Consider the following 18,796-nt stretch of genomic DNA (forward strand, 5'->3'; position numbering starts at 1 on the left):
CCGTGCTCTCTATGGCCTCAAAGGCAATATCGTCAAAGATGCCCTCTCTCACCGTTCTCTAAACATTCTATTTGACTCTCTAATAAAACCGATACTGCTCTATGGCTGCCAAATCTTATGTCCTCACTCAAAAACCATGAGATACCTCTCCAAAACAGATAGCAAAGCCAACCCCCAGCATACTCTCAGGTACATCTCACAAGACCACTATGAAAGATTCCACCTTAAGTTTATCAAGTGGTCCTTGTCTGTCCATTCAAAAGCATCAAATATAGGCTGCTGGGGCGAAAGTGGGCGCCACCCCCTCTTCTTTGAAGCCTGCAAACTTGCAATAGATTTCTATACTCGCCTTGAAAGCACTGAAAATGAACTTCTCTCCGCTGCATTTCACGAGCAGATTATGCTGGGCCTTCCTTGGTACACCAACATCTCTAATCTTCTCACCAAATATAACTTCCCCCACTCATCCACTTCAAAATCCAAGCTCTCTACCCAAATCAGTCACAACATGAGGGAAGAATTTGTGGATACCTGGAAATCTGCCAAGGCATCCTCACCTAAATTAGAATTCTACAATCAAATTAAACATGATTTTGAACCAGAAACATACTTAGGAGTGGTTAAGATCCCCGATGCTCGGAAAAGCTTAACAAGGTTTCGTATTAGCTGCCACAATCTTTACATTGAGAGGGGCCGTTACGAAACCCCCCTAGTACCAAGAGAACATCGATGGTGCACTTTTTGCTTTTTCAGCAAGGGGCTTAAGCCTATTGAGGACGAAATTCATGTTCTAACTGACTGTTTACTCTACTCCTCAGTTAGAGAAAAATTTAACTTCCATCCCAAAAATATTACTGACCTAGCCGGTTTACTATCCGATAAAACACTAGACCCTACAAAATTTACTGCCTCAGCAAGAGCAATCCATTCAATTCTCTCTGTGAACAAAAATTTTACAGCCTACTATAAGAGCCCAGATTTCCACTCAAATACTGGCCAATGCATAATGCTATAGGACCTCAAAAATAGTATTATATTAAACATTTCTATTTTATCCCTACACATCTGTAACTTCTCCTAACTTCTCCTAACTTCTCCTAACTTCTTCTAACTTCTCCTAACTTCTCCTAACTTCTCCTAACTTCTCCTAACTTCTTCTAACTTCTCCTAGCTTCTCCTAACTTCTTTTAACTTCTCCTAACTTCTCCTAACTTCTTTTAACTTCTCCTAACTTCTCCTAACTTCTTTTAACTTCTTTTAACTTCTTTTAACTTCTCTTAACTTCTCCTAACTTCTTTTAACTTCTCCTAACTTCTCCTAACTTCTTTTAACTTCTCCTAACTTCTCCTGACTTCTCCTAACTTCTCCTAACTTCTTCTAACTTCTCCTAACTTCTTCTAACTTCTCCTAACTTCTCCTAACTTCTCCTAACTTCTTCTAACTTCTCATAACTTCTCCTAACTTCTCCTAACTTCTCCTAACTTCTCCTAACTTCTTTTAACTTCTCCTAACTTCTCCTAACTTCTTTTAACTTCTCCTAACTTCTCCTAACTTCTTTTAACTTCTCCTAACTTCTCCTAACTTCTTTTAACTTCTCCTAACTTCTCCTAACTTCTCCTAACTTCTTTTAACTTCTCCTAACTTCTTTTAACTTCTTTTAACTTCTCCTAACTTCTCCTAACTTCTCTTAACTTCTTTTAACTTCTCCTAACTTCTCCTAACTTCTCCTAACTTCTCCTAACTTCTTTTAACTTCTCCTAACTTCTCCTAACTTTTTCTAACTTCTCCTAACTTCTCCTAACTTCTTCTAACTTCTCCTAACTTCTCCTAACTTTTTCCAACTTCTCCTAACTTCTTCTAACTTCTCCTAACTTCTCCTAACTACTCCTAACAGGTCTACAACGTGTGACAAGCTTGTTAATATTATGTACTTGGTACTGTGTATTGATAGTCTATATATTAATTGACCAAAACCCATAATCATGGGTAGAGTGGACCGCTGCCAGTGTCTCTCTTTCCCAAACAAAAGGCAATGATATCAATTTGAATGACCGTTATCAAATGCAAAATGATACCGAGAATGAAATCGGTCGCTCGCTTTTCCCACTTATTCATGGCTTACGAATTGTAATAAGTTTCGATTTATAACATGTAATCTGTTTCAATTGTAAATGAATGGGAAAAGCGAGCGACCGATTTCATTCACGGTATCATTTTGCATTTGATAACGGTCATTCAAATTGATATCATTGCCTTTTGTTTGGGAAAGAGAGACACTGGCAGCGGTCCACTCTACCCATGATTATGGGTTTTGGTCAAATATCATCTCTTTTTGATTATAATGTCAGGGTACTTTACAAAGCCGAAATGTAAACTCATAACTTCATTAATATTAATAAGGAGGTGATTTCAACGATTTCGAAATTTTTCCTTTAAAAACATTTCCTTGTGTTTAGGTAAGCATATCGGTCGATCACTGACTGAATATGCCACTTTATACTCATTCAAGTTGGCATTAAATTCATATATAATGACATTGAACTGTCGTGGCAAAGCAGAATTTGTTCAAAATCACGAATAAGCAAAATTTGAACCTTTCGCACGTGCAAACCTTGAGCGGAAGTTGCGTGCGCATCCAATATTGAATCACCGTAAATTTTTGCATCATGGTGTTTTATATATAGTTTGATAAGCATGAAAAGTTTCAAAGTATTTCAAGAAGAACTGTAATCACAACGGCACTCCAAAGTTGACGGAAATTGGTGAAAACAGCAATATTCAGTGATTTTAGCAATTTTCTATCAATTTGGGCGTGGCCCCACGTGTGCAACTTTTCGATTTTCAACTTTAAAACTAGCCTATGACACAATTTAGACCTTTAGGAAGCAAAATTGAGCTCTACAACCCAAGGGATGGTGCGACACCAGAGAATACTAGAACGTAAAATTAGCGTTTTTATAGAATTATTCTTTAAAAAAGCACTAACTTCAATAGCGAATATCTTTATGAAGGAGCAAGCTAGAAAAACTTTCCGGTAGATTTTCAGAATGCTTAAACAATTATCTAACTTCAATATGCCCTCAAATTTTGAATAAAATTACTCCTTAATGGCGTAAAATTGATTTTAAAAATGATTACTTTGTGAAAAATCAAGTTTTAAAAATAGTTAACTTGATGACGTCATCAAGTGGTGATGATGACGTTGAATTACTTTTTAACATAATGTAAACTAAAGTCTAAACAATTATCTTCAAGACCTGTGGTCCGAAATGGCTGTATCTTTAAAGCTTCTGAATCTACGGACACCTAAATATAGCCTATAATTGACTGGCAAAGCGTCTATCCCTGAATATATATATGTATATATGTATATATATATGTATGTATATATCACGACAATCTGTCGTAAAACAGGGGTTCTAGAAAACCCATTTCCCGATGCTCCTGAAACTTGAAACTTTTTTTGCAGTCCATTTGGTCAACGTCTAGACGCCCTGAAAAATTTCAGATCTCTAACTCAATTTTAACATGGTTTTTAAGGCACCTGAATATGGCGATTTCGGGTTTTTTACCGAATTTCGTATAACAGTGCTGGCGCGAATTTTATGCAAATTTCTTCAAAATCTCAACATAACTATTTCTTATTTCTGTCATCTTTGACATCAAATTAGAATGTTTTGAACTAAAAATAAATCTGCTGAACGACTTCCGATGAGTCTTAATGCCTGAAAAACTCCTGCCGGAGGCGGCGGCCTTCGGCCGCCGCCTCCGGCCGGAGTGCACGCTTCGCGTGCACGAAAGAGGCTTCCAACGTGTACCAAAGGGGGTGTAAAGGGGTTATAATAGTAAAGGGGGTACAATAGTAAAGGGGGTACATAGTATCCCCCCAATAAAGACACCGCTCGTGCTTGCCAGCACTGTGATGCTTGCTCCTCTCGACCTCTCAACACTCAATGTGAGAAGCTAAAAAAGAGCGCGGTGCCAGGTAAGCTGTGCATTGATTTAAGTAGTTGTTAATGCCATGACAGACGCTGCCCGCCCCGGCCCCATTATTTCATGTTGCTCTATACAGAGCCCTTGCGCTTGCAGTGGCGCGCGCACGCCTCCCGGTGAAACAAGCGCGTCCGCAGTGGCGCGAAAGCACATGGTTGGGTTAACATTTCATGCATCATAGCTGGAGCTCGTAACCAGGCCGGCGAATAGGTTGCATGCAAAGTAGATGTAACTAATTTGAATAATAGAGTGCCAACTATCAGTTGGATTGACAATGTGCTTAATTGACGATGTCAATTTTGTAGTTCGGCGTGGCCCAGTGGTGGATCGCACCGATTTAACGATGCAAGAAAGATTATTTGATGCGCGGTGCGGTCCCTTAATGCATTGCGTTACAAAAGATGTGCCTGATAAAATTGAACTTGCTCGGATTTTTGACAATTTTTATTAATGTTTTTTTGTATGTATATAACCTTCCAGAACGCGCGCCGAGTTCATGGACTCGTCGACGGTCCTAATATTTGGAACAAATATTTTACGAGTAACACCCGTTAAATGTTTTTTTGACAATGTGAACTTTTAACAAATAGCTTTTGACCGTTCTATGTACATTTGTAAATGCTGATTTCGATTTTAATGGTAAGACGTAATTATTTAAACATTAAAGTAAGGTGCACAAATCCATGATCGAACTTTTTGGAACGTTTTGTCCATTTTTAGTGGACTGACCCGGCGTGCGCTACTTCAGCGTCTTAGCGCTTGCCTCATGTTGCCGATAACTTGTAGCGCGATGCGCTACTGGTCCTCACCGAGCTGGATGATGATTAATCACTCTACAGTGTAGAGTCACGTGACAGTCGAGTGACAGTCGAGTGTAGACTCTACACTAGACTGTCACGTGACTTTTTCAACCCGTTCTCTAGCTGGCCCTGAAAGACTATTCGTTGTAGCGCGATGCACTACTGGGTCGCGCGCGCATCAAATAATGCTTCTCGCAACCACCTTCGGTAGATCGGCGAGATGCACCACTGTGCCTCACCGAGCTGCGAAGGATTGACATCGTGAATCAAGACTATTCGAAACCCTAACCCTCTAGTCTGATTCCAACCCTAACCCTAACCCAATCCATAACAAAAGCATATGCTGAAACCCTAACCCTAACGAGAAATTAGACTAACTTCCTTATACGGTCATATCACGTGATCGAGACAGTTTTTCGCCAATATCTCGTCAGGGGAGCATGAGCATTTTAACCCTATGTCATGGGGGGTGATTCGGAATCAGCGTCCGAAAATACATCGATTGAAGTTGGTTTCAACTGTCGGGAGCCCTTTTAGAACAATCTCGAAGATCGACTGTAGAGTGATTTAGCACGCTCGCACCGAGCTGCGATGAATTGACATCGTCAATTGACTGATAAAATTTCGAGAAGAAAGCGGCGCGCTACTTTGAAGATATTTAGACCATAGACGAGTAACATCCGTACCATAATTAATGACGCGCGGCTTTTTGAGCCGCGAAAGCAGCTAATTTGAGCTGTAAGTGTAACATAATGTCTGATGATTGGATATACTCGAAATTTTAGTTGATGTCTCCTAGTAAGTGTCTAACTTTAGGAAAGCTATTAATTTTTTGTTAGGATTGGATTAAGGGAATGGCGGAAGTTCACCAAATATGTTATTCTATTAGCTTTTTCAATACCATTACCATCCTACAGCTGTTAAGTCGGTATGCACGGCTCACTGTCGATGGCACCCTGCTTGTTATCAGCAATCAGGCTCGTCATACCAATTACCAATGCATGACATTCTTATCCCTCCAATAATAATATTGGCTAATACCCCACTCTGCTTTCCTCTCCTCTCTTTCTCTCTTTACCCCGAAACCTTTAAGTTTATCTTTTCTCTCTCTTCTTTTTACATTCATTATAATTTATATTATAGTAATAATATAAATTATAATGAAATGAAAATAATAGAGTATTTCCATTTACCATATTGTAAAAAAAGGGAGACAAATTAGACAATTAGTTAACATTAGTGAAAACGTTCAAAATTTCTTCTAAAATTCTACAATAAAAATTTAATACAAATTGATAAATCAAATTACACAACGTTGCAACAAATAAATAGAAATGAACATTAAAAATATCAATCAAAAACAGGACGAACATTGTGCTACATTTTCGAGATCTTGATAATAAAAATCCGGGCATATTTTCATAGTCTCAAAATGAAGACTTAATAACTCCGAACTTTAATAATATGTTATAACGAACGAGTTCTTCTCTTAAAACTTCCTGCACAAACAAATTTTGCCAAATCTCACTTCAAATGTCTGAATTTAAGTGATAATGTTTGCTCTATAATTATTCATCAAAATCGTATAAAGTTTTGTGCTAGACTTATATTCATGGTCATACATGGTCCAATCGTTAAAAAATTGTCAATATACATAGATCCCAGTGCCTCTACAACATGTCATAACTGAGCCCGAGAGAGTCGAGAACAGCATCAGGAATATCCACCACTTTGCTGGCTGCCTCGTGTCTCCGTCGCTGGTAGAACTTCCTGAGTCGCCCCTTGTCCACAAAGACCCCACTATTTCTACTGCTGCTAGATTTGATCCAGGTTGAGTTGAGACAGCCCTGACCGTTAGGTCTCCTCCGGGGGTCGTTCTGAAGCAGGGAGGAGAGGAAGACCAGGGTGTTATCTCCCAGAACACTGTTACCTTTAGTGTTGTGGAACGCTCTCATTTGGGGAGGGATTATCTGGCCTTGTAAGAAGAAGGGACTGTCTGAGTAGAGTAGGAGATATGTCAACACGCCCACCGACCTGAACATACAGGGTTAAATTTAAGTAATCAGTTTGTTAGTTTTTATATCTGACTATAAGTACTCAGCAGGTTTTATATACCTTTACCCTCTCTATTTTATAGTACATTGCTCCACGTGGCAACTAATTGCGATCATCATGCCCAAAAGAGGCGTTAGGAGGATTTTCTTGTATATACGCACATTCTTAGGACTTAGGCATTCAGGATATGTCGCATACCAGTAATACAAGGATGCTACAGCAATCCACAGTAACAGTTAACACGTTTCGTCAAGAACGAAGATTTAGAAATACCTCCCTAATACCCACTCCCTGATCGCTACAGTGAGTATAACACAACAATAACAAGTCTCACTAACCATATATCAGCAGCAGTGGTAGAGACCCGCCCCTGCAGGAGCTCCGGAGCTGCAAACTCAGGGTCCAACATGCTGGGTTCTAGGAACACGTTCTCTTCGTCCACATAGTGGGCCAACTCGTAGTTTATTATCTGAATATGTGTCATTTTATTAGTGTCCACATAGTGGGCCAGCTCGTAGTTTATTATCTGAATATGTGTCATTTTATTAGTGTCCACATAGTGGGCCAGCTCGTAGTTTATTATCTGAAGATGTGTATTTTATTAGTGTCCACATAGTGGGCCAGCTCGTAGTTTGTTATCTGAAGATGTGTATTTTATTAGTGTCCACATAGTGGGCCAGCTCGTAGTTTATTATCTGAATATGTGTCATTTTATTAGTGTCCACATAGTGGGCCAGCTCGTAGTTTATTATCTGAATATGTGTATTTTATTAACGTTCCTTTCTTCAGTATTTGGGTTTACTCAACGGTAAAATGAGACTTATAGACTTCAAGTCTCAGCAAAAAGGTGAGTCTAAACTTATCTACCACATTCCAATAAGTGCTAATTTTAGGACTGTGCCAAAAACCAACACATTGGCTGATCACTAAGTTGTAAATAACTTACCTTTACAGTGGTCTTATCCCAGATCAAGTTCTCAGGTTTCAGGTCCAGATGTGCGATAGAACGGGCGTGTAAATAAGACACTCCTTCCAGAACATTCTTTATAATCTCGATAGTCTCGTGCTCCTTGTTAGACTCCTTAAGAAGGAGGAAGTCCATGAGGGGTAGTTGGAACTGGTAGCTCATAATCAGCACAATACAGTTATCATACTGCAGGAGCACCTCGTGCAGTCTGCTGACCCGCTTGTAGTTGAGCTGCTGCAGAATATCCACCTCTCTCTGTATGGACCTGTAGAACTGTCTGTCCACTACCGGGGTAACCTGCGCAGTGAACTTCAGCCCCGTTCTCTGGTGCTCACAGGTGCAGAACACCGAGAAGTGACCGTAAAATAGTATGTCAGTAAACTTGTAGCCAGACTGCAAGTTAGCTGAAGGGGGGGCCTGGGCTAGTGCTGCAGAGGGGTAGGTACTGTCCGGCTGACTCTGCGTGGCGGGGTGTTCACTGGGCACTATCAGGTTGATGTGGTCTATACTCATTGAGATGTTACTGAGCTTAGAGATGCACCGGTCGTAGTTCTGCTCTGTTTTGTCCCTCAGTATATCCTCAGTGGGTATACGATTACTGGTTATGTAAGGCTGAGCCCAATCGCTCTGCTCAGATTCCTTTATTATATCGTCCTCCTTCAAACTTATTTTAGTTAATGATTTCCTTCGTTTGTGAAAGCGGAGAGAAGATCTGATTTTCTGATTAATACCCTTTTTGTTCTCTTCGTTAGAGTTGTTTGATCCCAAACTGCCCCTGTCCTTATCTTTAGAGCAATACTCTATCCCCTGTTTAACAAACCTAGCCCACTCAGCTTTCTTGGACTGACTATCCGCACAAAAACAAAACTTTGTTGAATTGTTAGAAACTGAGAACCGGCAAGTTTCCTCCTCTACCAGGACACTAGCGTTTGCTAGATCTATAACATTCTTTGTAGAGTAAGATTTCAGTTTCTTCCCTTCCATTTCATGTTTCGCTAAAACAAGGCAGTGTTTGAATAGGAAGACTTGGCGCTGTTTGCCCTGACCCTGGATCCAGGCTGAACCGTTGATAACTGACAGCGAGTCCTGATGTACTAATTTATCATCTGGGGGATCCTCGAACATTTCTAAGTGCATGAGATTATTAGCCTTCCTGGGAACCTCTATCATCACATTATACGCCTCCTCTACCTGATCCAGGTTCTGTAGGTTACAACTCTTCCCAAACTTCAGGATCTCTGCTAACAGTAACTGATACTTGGTAATTCTCTGAACTGGCTTGATCAGGAAGGACGAAAGAGAGAAGTTCTGGTTGAGAATCTTCTGTATCTGCTCCATCTCGAGCTCGTGCTCGCTGTACACTGCCTCTGACTTGGGTTTGTTGACGCAGTATTGCACGTGTAGATCGTACTTAGTGCGGTATTTAAGGAAGATTGCAGCCACTTTGATAGGGTCACCACCACATTGTAGCAGGTCGGGTAGGAACAGCTCCCGGTGGAACTTGAATATCTCCTCAACGTTACCTGGTGGGGTGAGAATGTTATTATTATTATAGAAACTCAGCAAGTTTATTTGGTGACGTCACTAACTTGTGACGTCCCTAAGTTGTTATATCCGCATTACAACATTAAAACCTTACAATCGTATCATGAGAAGTAACAGTAAGCACCTAATAACGTCTGGCTGACGACCCAGAGGCGATGTTTCATAAGATGAGCGGTATACTGCCGGACTATGAAGTTAAGTCCGGACACAAAGTCGTGTTCTGACTTGATCAGCTCCTCCACTACTAGCTTCAGTCTCTTGTCGTCTCCACAAGTAGTCTTGTCAGCAGTAGTGGTCTGAGGTGGCGCTGCTGTTGCTGTTTTACCTTCCTCTGGCCAGCTCCACCGTGACTGGTAAATAGAGGTAGTTAGTATTAAACTAGTAGTAGTAGTTAGTATTATACTAGGTAGCATAATATGTCAACTATTTAGAATTATATCACGCGATAACATGTTGTGAGGAGCAGTATTTAGAGGAGGGTTGCAACCCTGAGTACCCTCCCACACTAGTAACCACTAACCACTAGTTATCACAGTTACATCAGCTAACACACACAACCACTAGTTACATCAGCTAACACACACAACCACTAGTTATATCAGCTAACACACACAACCACTAGTTACATCAGCTAACACACACAACCACTAGTTACATCAGCTAACACACACTACATCACAGTTACATTGCACTAACCTGGCTGGTATCTGATCCTGATGATCCAATAATGCCGCTGTCTGAGTTAATACTGTCAGGTCTGTGGCAGGCTTGCTTCTTGGACACTGAGGGCTGGGATTCTGCGCTCTGGAGGGAGAACTGTGTTAAGATGTATGATATCATGGAGAATCTCAGTAACAACAGACAATATTCTAATTAACGATCATACAAGCTGTTTTGTTGTTTGGCAGATCTAGATAGGATGTGTCATAGCGGGTATTAGCTGGGTTTAGATCATTACATTGTTAGTTTCAATTAAGAAGCCTAAAACAGTTGACAAGAGACAGGCCATGCCCAGTGCTCAAGGACATTATAATGTTAAATAAAGCTTGTTGGAACTGTCAATTACACAGTTGTAACACTTCAAGTGTCATGTGCACATCAGTACACTCAGCAGTAGTGATGTGTACTCAGGAGTAGTACACATGTGTGTGATTTGTGAGGCACAGCACTAGTGTTGTCAGGTGATCTGAGATCATGTTTAAATGTTTACCTAAATTGAGGGTAGCCTTATTTGACTGCACCATCTAGACAGTAAACCTAACACATTAACGGGCTACTAACAAGTATCAGGAGCTGCTATAAGTAACTCCAGTGTAATAAGTAAAACTAAAAGTACCTGGTGTCGGTTGTAGTGGGGAGGTGGCTTGCCAGTAGGCACGTTCCCGTTAGGTAGTTTAGCTTGAGGCTGTCTGGATCTAGTGCAGCCCTCGTCGGAGGTGATGGACATCTTACTGTCGCTGGAGACCGAGCCCGAGGACGTGACGGAGTTGAGACTGAGAGAAGAGAGTTTGAAAATGGTGGGACAACAGGCATTATGAGATTGTGACGATATAGTAATATACGCGACTACTCGATTAGTAAGTTGGCTAATATGGTGAGGAACACGAAATCGTTTAAATCAGGAAATACATTAGTAAAACATTTATATAACAGCAACAAAACAACAACTGGTAAGTAGAGAGTGGTAACTAAGTAGCAGCTAAAGAACTAGTAATATCAGTTAGGAGCTGCTGTTATCACCCGCCAGTGAGACTAGTAGAGAGGAAGTGTTAATACCTTGGTACACAAGGAGAGGAGACATTCCTCAAATCTCTGCTATTCTTCCAATCTCTGCTATTCCTAAACTCTCTGCCACGCTTCCCGAAGATAATCTTACCAAATCCACCGATAAAACTATCAAAATTGCAGAGGACTTTTAACACTAACATTTCATCCCAACTGGAGGAAGCTTCTTAGTGTGACAAAGATGGTAACAAACAAATAGCTTCTAATGGAATTAAATGGACTGTAGCCAGTGTTTGATGATCCTCGCCAACCAGAGCGCAGCCAAATAGCACGTGTCAGATAATGATAAGCAAGATTTGCTTGTGAACTGAGTTTGCTTGTACGGTGGGAAAGTGCAGGAACTCTCTGTGAAGTAGTGTGTAGGATCCACGGAACAAACTGGGAGGGGATGAGCTGTGCGGTTAGGGACTGAGCCGTGCGGTTAGGGACTGAGCCGTGCTGTTAGGGACTGTGCTGTGCGGTTAGAGGGTCGTACTGCAAAAACAAAATGGAGAACTAGTATATAGCAGTGTGTGCGCCGCGCGATATATTAGTTGGTGTTCAAGGTATGCTGCCGGCTGCGTTGACAGGGCTAATTTAGACAGTTCTAGGGTTTCGGACGGACTAATAACGGTCAGAACGCACAAGATCTTAGAGAACTTGAGTTGGTAGGATGGTAACATGTCTTAATGGGGCCTACGTCACGCACCGTCACGCACCGTCACATCAGGCTGTTGTATCACTTAGAATATCTCGTGAGGAGCATTGTTGTTGTTATTTTCAACTAGCACGGGGCACTTAAAGGCGGTGTGTTATAGGGTTCAAGTATTTGGATAAGCCAACAAGAGTGCAGCACGTCATTCCTATCGGGCAACCGAAAACAAATCTAAATAAAATGCGGAAAGGGATAATATCCGCATACTTGATAATATTAAACTGTCCCGTTCCGCATGTGACTTGATGATCAATATATTTACATCCGCTACCCGCACAATTAATCAATCGAGAATATTAATAATCAGTCCGACAATAGACAATATGCCATCTATCAACAAGCAAATTATTATAAACATCTACAATAATTCTTGACATTCGAATAGTTGAATAACCAGAGTTATCGATAGCTTGTCCAGGCAAAAAGTTAACGCCGATTGTCGAACTCAATAACTATAAACGGACGATATAAGAGAAAAGTAGGAAACAGTTGTCTCAATTTGACCAATTAACCAAGACAACAAGGCAAATTGTGGGGTGTAATGTTAGAATGAACCCTAAAACACGCACCTATTAATGCTAGTAGTCCTGCTGAGTAACAAGGTGGAGTGTAATGTTAGAATAAGCCCTAAAACACGCACCTATTAATGCTAGTAGTCCTGCTGAGTAACAAGGTGGAGTGTAATGTTAGAATGAACCCTAAAACACGCACCTATTAATGCTAGTAGTCCTGCTCAGTAACAAGGTGGAGTGTAATGTTAGAATGAACCCTAAAACACGCACCTATTAATGCTAGTAGTCCTGCTGAGTAACAAGGTGGAGTGTAATGTTAGAATGAACCCTAAAACACGCACCTATTAAAGTATTAATGCTAGTAGTCCTGCTGAGTAACAAGGTGGAGTGTAATGTTAGAATGAACCCTAAAACACGCACCTATTAATGCTAGTAGTCCTGCTGAGTAACAAGGTGGAGTGTAATGTTAGAATGAACCCTAAAACACGCACCTATTAATGCTAGTAGTCCTGCTCAGTAACAAGGTGGAGTGTAATGTTAGAATGAACCCTAAAACACGCACCTATTAATGCTAGTAGTCCTGCTGAGTAACAAGGTGGAGTGTAATGTTAGAATGAACCCTAAAACACGCACCTATTAAAGTATTAATGCTAGTAGTCCTGCTGAGTAACAAGGTGGAGTGTAATGTTAGAATGAACCCTAAAACACGCACCTATTAATGCTAGTAGTCCTGCTCAGTAACAAGGTGGAGTGTAATGTTAGAATAAGCCCTAAAACACGCACCTATTAATGCTAGTAGTCCTGCTCAGTAACAAGGTGGAGTGTAATGTTAGAATAAGCCCTAAAACACGCACCTATTAATGCTAGTAGTCCTGCTCAGTAACAAGGTGGAGTGTAATGTTAGAATAAGCCCTAAAACACGCACCTATTAATGCTAGTAGTCCTGCTGAGTAACAAGGTGGAGTGTAATGTTAGAATGAACCCTAAAACACGCACCTATTAATGCTAGTAGTCCTGCTGAGTAACAAGGTGGAGTGTAATGTTAGAATGAACCCTAAAACACGCACCTATTAATGCTAGTAGTCCTGCTGAGTAACAAGGTGGAGTGTAATGTTAGAATGAACCCTAAAACACGCACCTATTAATGCTAGTAGTCCTGCTCAGTAACAAGGTGGAGTGTAATGTTAGAATGAACCCTAAAACACGCACCTATTAATGCTAGTAGTCCTGCTGAGTAACAAGGTGGAGTGTAATGTTAGAATGAACCCTAAAACACGCACCTATTAATGCTAGTAGTCCTGCTCAGTAACAAGGTGGAGTGTAATGTTAGAATAAGCCCTAAAACACGCACCTATTAATGCTAGTAGTCCTGCTGAGTAACAAGGTGGAGTGTAATGTTAGAATAAGCCCTAAAACACGCACCTATTAATGCTAGTAGTCCTGCTCAGTAACAAGGTGGAGTGTAATGTTAGAATAAGCCCTAAAACACGCACCTATTAATGCTAGTAGTCCTGCTCAGTAACAAGGTGGAGTGTAATGTTAGAATAAGCCCTAAAACACGCACCTATTAATGCTAGTAGTCCTGCTGAGTAACAAGGTGGAGTGTAATGTTAGAATGAACCCTAAAACACGCACCTATTAATGCTAGTAGTCCTGCTGAGTAACAAGGTGGAGTGTAATGTTAGAATGAACCCTAAAACACGCACCTATTAATGCTAGTAGTCCTGCTGAGTAACAAGGTGGAGTGTAACAGGGTGAGAATCCTTGTCAGGTTTTACTGGTTCTTCCAGGGCTCATGTCTGTCCGCATTGCACTTTGTGGCGAGGCAGCATTAGTGTCTATAAAAGAATCTTGTGCCTAGCGAGGGGACTCGCAATGCCATGGTGGGCTATGAATACACCAGTTTAACTCACGAGGCAACTCGTAAAAGCCATGGTGGGCCTTGAATACGCCAGCTCCTCGGGTTACTATAGAGCCGACAGCGCTAGTGGGCCCCCTTATGTACCAGGACTCTACCGGCAACGATCGACTAACGCCCCAGATATAAGCAAAGATTGGCGCGCAGTCATAAACAGCGGGTGCGCGCACAGTACTGCTTCCCGCTAGTACCAATAACACTCACCTGACTCCCACGTGACACTAACCTCACGCCGCGGTGCGGTATTTCGATCATGACAAGCCAAACCGGATTAAACCACTTGTTAATATAGCCGTTCTGCTTGCCAGTCTCTACATTAATTAGCCCGCTGGGTTTTGCTGCCCCCCTGTTTGCAAATTTGCCGCCCCCTCGGAGAGTGTAATGGGAGTATCGCTACAATGTGGGAGTGTAATGGGAGTATCGCTACAATATGGGAGTGTAATGGGAGTATCGCTACAATGTGGGAGTGTAATGGGAGTATCGCTACAATATGGGAGTGTAATGGGAGTATCGCTACAATGTGGGAGTGTAATGGGAGTATCGCTACAATATGGGAGTGTAATGGGAGTATCGCTACAATATGGGAGTGTAATGGGAGTATCGCTACAATGTGGGAGTGTAATGGGAGTATCGCTACAATGTGGGAGTATAATGGGAGTATCGCTACAATATGGGAGTGTAATGGGAGTATCGCTACAATGTGGGAGTGTAATGGGAGTATCGCTACAATATGGGAGTGTAATGGGAGTATCGCTACATTGTGGGAGTGTAATGGGAGTATCGCTACAATGTGGGAGTGTTATGGGAGTATCGCTACATTGTGGGAGTGTAATGGGAGTATCGCTACAATGTGGGAGTGCAATGGGAGTATCGCTACATTGTGGGAGTGTTATGGGAGTAATGTATAGTAGTTACCACACCAAACGTGTGTAATGTGTGTAATGGCATAAATGGACCCTGGATCAGAACCTGTATTTCCTGTGTCGTACAATATGATCCCTGCTCCTGTTATTTCTGGACTGAGTGAGAGTCCACCTCACGTGACGTCACAAACCCTCACGTTTTAGCTCAGCCACCATAAGGCAGATAGTATCAATACAGTTCCCCACCACCTAACACACTATCTAAACGTTAGCACACCCGCAACCGCCATTAGCAACCTACGTCTCACCAAGTCTCAAGAGCCAGCATTACTCAGCACGGGCGTCATCCTTTCATGGTGTTGAGCGGCCAGGGTAACCACCCAGAACTTCCCTAGGGACCAAGTTAGTAAATCTCCGGAGGTGCAACCCCGATTCGGCTGATACCTTAGCAGGTATTATCATCCAGTGGCCCTCAGGGAAGGGGCTTAATGCAGATGGATGGACTCCAGTAGGACGCTCCCCAAGTGGAGGGTCGCCACCTCTATATGACGGTGGTCAGTGGGTGTCGCGACAAAAAAAAAAAAAAAAAAAAAAAGGTGGAGTGTAATGTTAGAATGAACCCTAAAACACGCACCTATTAATGCTAGTAGTCCTGCTCAGTAACAAGGTGGAGTGTAATGTTAGAATGAACCCTAAAACACGCACCTATTAATGCTAGTAGTCCTGCTGAGTAACAAGGTGGAGTGTAATGTTAGAATGAACCCTAAAACACGCACCTATTAATGCTAGTAGTCCTGCTCAGTAACAAGGTGGAGTGTAATGTTAGAATAAGCCCTAAAACACGCACCTATTAATGCTAGTAGTCCTGCTCAGTAACAAGGTGGAGTGTAATGTTAGAATGAACCCTAAAACACGCACCTATTAATGCTAGTAGTCCTGCTGAGTAACAAGGTGGAGTGTAATGTTAGAATGAACCCTAAAACACGCACCTATTAATGCTAGTAGTCCTGCTCAGTAACAAGGTGGAGTGTAATGTTAGAATAAGCCCTAAAACACGCACCTATTAATGCTAGTAGTCCTGCTGAGTAAAAAGGTGTTACTACACTACTACACTACTACACGTACCTATTAATGCTAGTAGTCCTGCTGAGTAACAAGGTGTCTATCTCCCTGCTCTCCTGCAACATAGCGTCCAGGTCCTCCTGAATGTTCCGTACGAACTTGTCCAGGTAGGAGTTCTCCGAGGTTAGAGCTGAGTAAGCTTTGTCTTTTATAATGTGGGGAACTCTCCTTCTCTCTTCCGTGATCTGGGGGGAGGAGGTCTTAAAAGCATGTTTAAACTACTACTAAACTACTACACTACTACACTGCTACTACACTGCTTAATAATAGATATTATTTTAAATTTAAAGGTATTGATATTATACATTTTAGAAGATTATACGAATTTCGCTTGATAGAGATATTACCTCAAATGTTTTACAGGTTCTAATGATGTATCATTACGGAGATTTCAAGCCTCATGTTGTGTGTTTGCCTTCGTGTTCAAAAATGCAAAGTATATTAAAAATGCAAAGTATATTAAAAAGGAGATTTTGAAGTGTTTTTATTATTGGTTGGTTCAACGAACATATGTAATTAGGCAAAAAGTTTACAGCCGTTAAGTTATTGCAATATTAGATAGTTTTCGTGAAGATAAATATTAAATATAGAATTTCAATAATTACTGTCCACTTACATTGGTATTCGAGAACATTATCGGTAAATTATTTGAATATCTAAAATTCTTCCTCAGCTTACGAACGCCGATAAAACTTAACTAGAAGTCATCGTTACAATTAGTGCTCTGTCAAAAAGCAGACTCCTGAATCCTTACTCTACTAAACTATAAAACAGTGAACTATAGTAAAACAGTATCTCACATCCTGTTTGACGTAGTTATCATTAGTATTACACACAGCTACTGTACAGTTCTAGGATATATTCCTCAGTAAATTCCGACACCCTTATCAGTGACGTGTCCTAACGTCCTAGTGTCATGACGTCACGATCAAGTAGAATATTCGTAATTGATTATTTGATCTGTTTAGTGAGAAGAATAGGCGTATATTGTGTGTTGTTGACGACTAAGCTACTAGTGGTGTTTATCATGTTGCTGAATACTAGTGGTGTTGTTAACACTAGGTAACACTAGGTAACAGTGATACAATATGTTATATTAATACAACATGACTCATAGTTACATATTCTAAATAATAGATATAGCATACTGAAAATATGAAACATGAAAGAGCTTGATTTGGGTTATTTACAATACCTTTATAGTTGTTGTAACGGAATTAATCATAATTATAATGTGAAAACCATGTTAAACCTGTTCTATATGAGTTGTTAAATAGTGTTATACCTAATTACCTTGTTAAATAGTGTAGTAATACCTAATTAGTAATTACCTTGTTAAATAGTGTAGTAATACCTAATTAGTAATTACCTTGTTAAATAGTGTAGTAATACCTAATTAGTAATTACCTTGTTAAATAGTGTAGTAATACCTAATTAGTAATTACCTTGTTAAATAGTGTAGTAATACCTAATTAGTAATTACCTTGTTAAATAGTGTAGTAATACCTAATTAGTAATTACCTTGTTAAATAGTGTAGTAATACCTAATTAGTAATTACCTTGTTAAATAGTGTAGTAATACCTAATTAGTAATTACCTTGTTAAGCATCCTCTCATAAACCCCTACAGCACCCATGAAAGGGTCCTCATCACATGTCTCACAATCAGACTCAGACTCACAGGCTGAATCTGACTCACAGGCTGAGTCACAGTCTGAGTCTGAGTCAGAGGAGGAATGTGAGTCAAATTCCATACTTCAACACTTGTGGGTGAGATAGATTAAGGAGGAACATTCACAAGAGTAACAAATAGTAGTGACAAGAAAGAATCAAGTAGTAATATATCAGCGCTTAATTGGATACAGTAATAAAACTCATCAAACTTATTATTGCAAATAAACCAGATCAATTATGTGAAGCAACTTGGGTAATTTCAAACGAATTTTGTAGAGTCGCACAGAGAAGAAACATAAGGAAGTTTAGAAACATAAGGGAGTTTAGAAACATATCGAATATAAGTACGGAGAAGAGCTGGTTCTAGAAACAAACAGAGATTCTGTGTAGTGAGTCTAGGTTAACTACTGAATTTAACTAGACATAAAGACTGTCTCCTTAAAACAGAGACCGGTGTATTAACTGTACGGTAGGCTGGTTCTAGGTACTAACTGTCCTGCAGAACCGGGAAATGAATATACAATTCAGGGGAGTTAGCAGGATAACAGGTCGGCGTAAAGAAACTAATCCAATAGAATGACTGGTTCAAGTGACTACGTCATGTTAAGAGAGTTTCACCTTAGGATACACTGTCTAGCAGGTGAAAGAAGTGGGATCTAAATCCTATCAGAGGTAATGTGCTCTGAAGTAGTTATGAACAAGGTGGTTGGTTAAGTTAGAAAACAAGAGCAGCACAAGTTACTGTCGCCATTTAACAAGACACAAACCTAATTGTTGGTGTTATTAACCCACCAATTAACGAGACACAAACCTAATTAGTGGTGTTATTAACCCACCAATTAACACGACACTACTTCACTAATAGTTCA

At 40.6% G+C, this 18,796-nt stretch overlaps 1 protein-coding gene across 2 annotated transcripts in view; it reads right to left on the bottom strand.

The window, feature by feature from the left end:
• Positions 1-6,023: 6,023 nt before the first annotated feature.
• LOC134815847 (uncharacterized) overlaps positions 6,024-18,796 on the bottom strand; it is a 305,237-nt gene continuing 292,464 nt past the window's right edge. For both annotated transcript variants that reach the window (XM_063824429.1, XM_063824430.1), the window contains exons 19-25: positions 16,258-16,439; positions 10,697-10,853; positions 10,057-10,164; positions 9,485-9,710; positions 7,795-9,338; positions 7,187-7,317; positions 6,024-6,827 (exon numbers count right to left, since the gene is read on the bottom strand). In XM_063824429.1, coding sequence (XP_063680499.1) covers positions 6,464-6,827; positions 7,187-7,317; positions 7,795-9,338; positions 9,485-9,710; positions 10,057-10,164; positions 10,697-10,853; positions 16,258-16,439 — 2,712 coding nt within the window. In that variant the 3' untranslated portion in view covers positions 6,024-6,463. The remainder of the gene's footprint in view (positions 6,828-7,186; positions 7,318-7,794; positions 9,339-9,484; positions 9,711-10,056; positions 10,165-10,696; positions 10,854-16,257; positions 16,440-18,796) is intronic.

The sequence above is a fragment of the Bolinopsis microptera genome, chromosome 5 (genome assembly GCF_026151205.1).
Source record: "Bolinopsis microptera isolate Bmic1 chromosome 5, MBARI_Bmic_1.0, whole genome shotgun sequence".
Taxonomy (NCBI): Eukaryota; Metazoa; Ctenophora; class Tentaculata; order Lobata; family Bolinopsidae; genus Bolinopsis; species Bolinopsis microptera.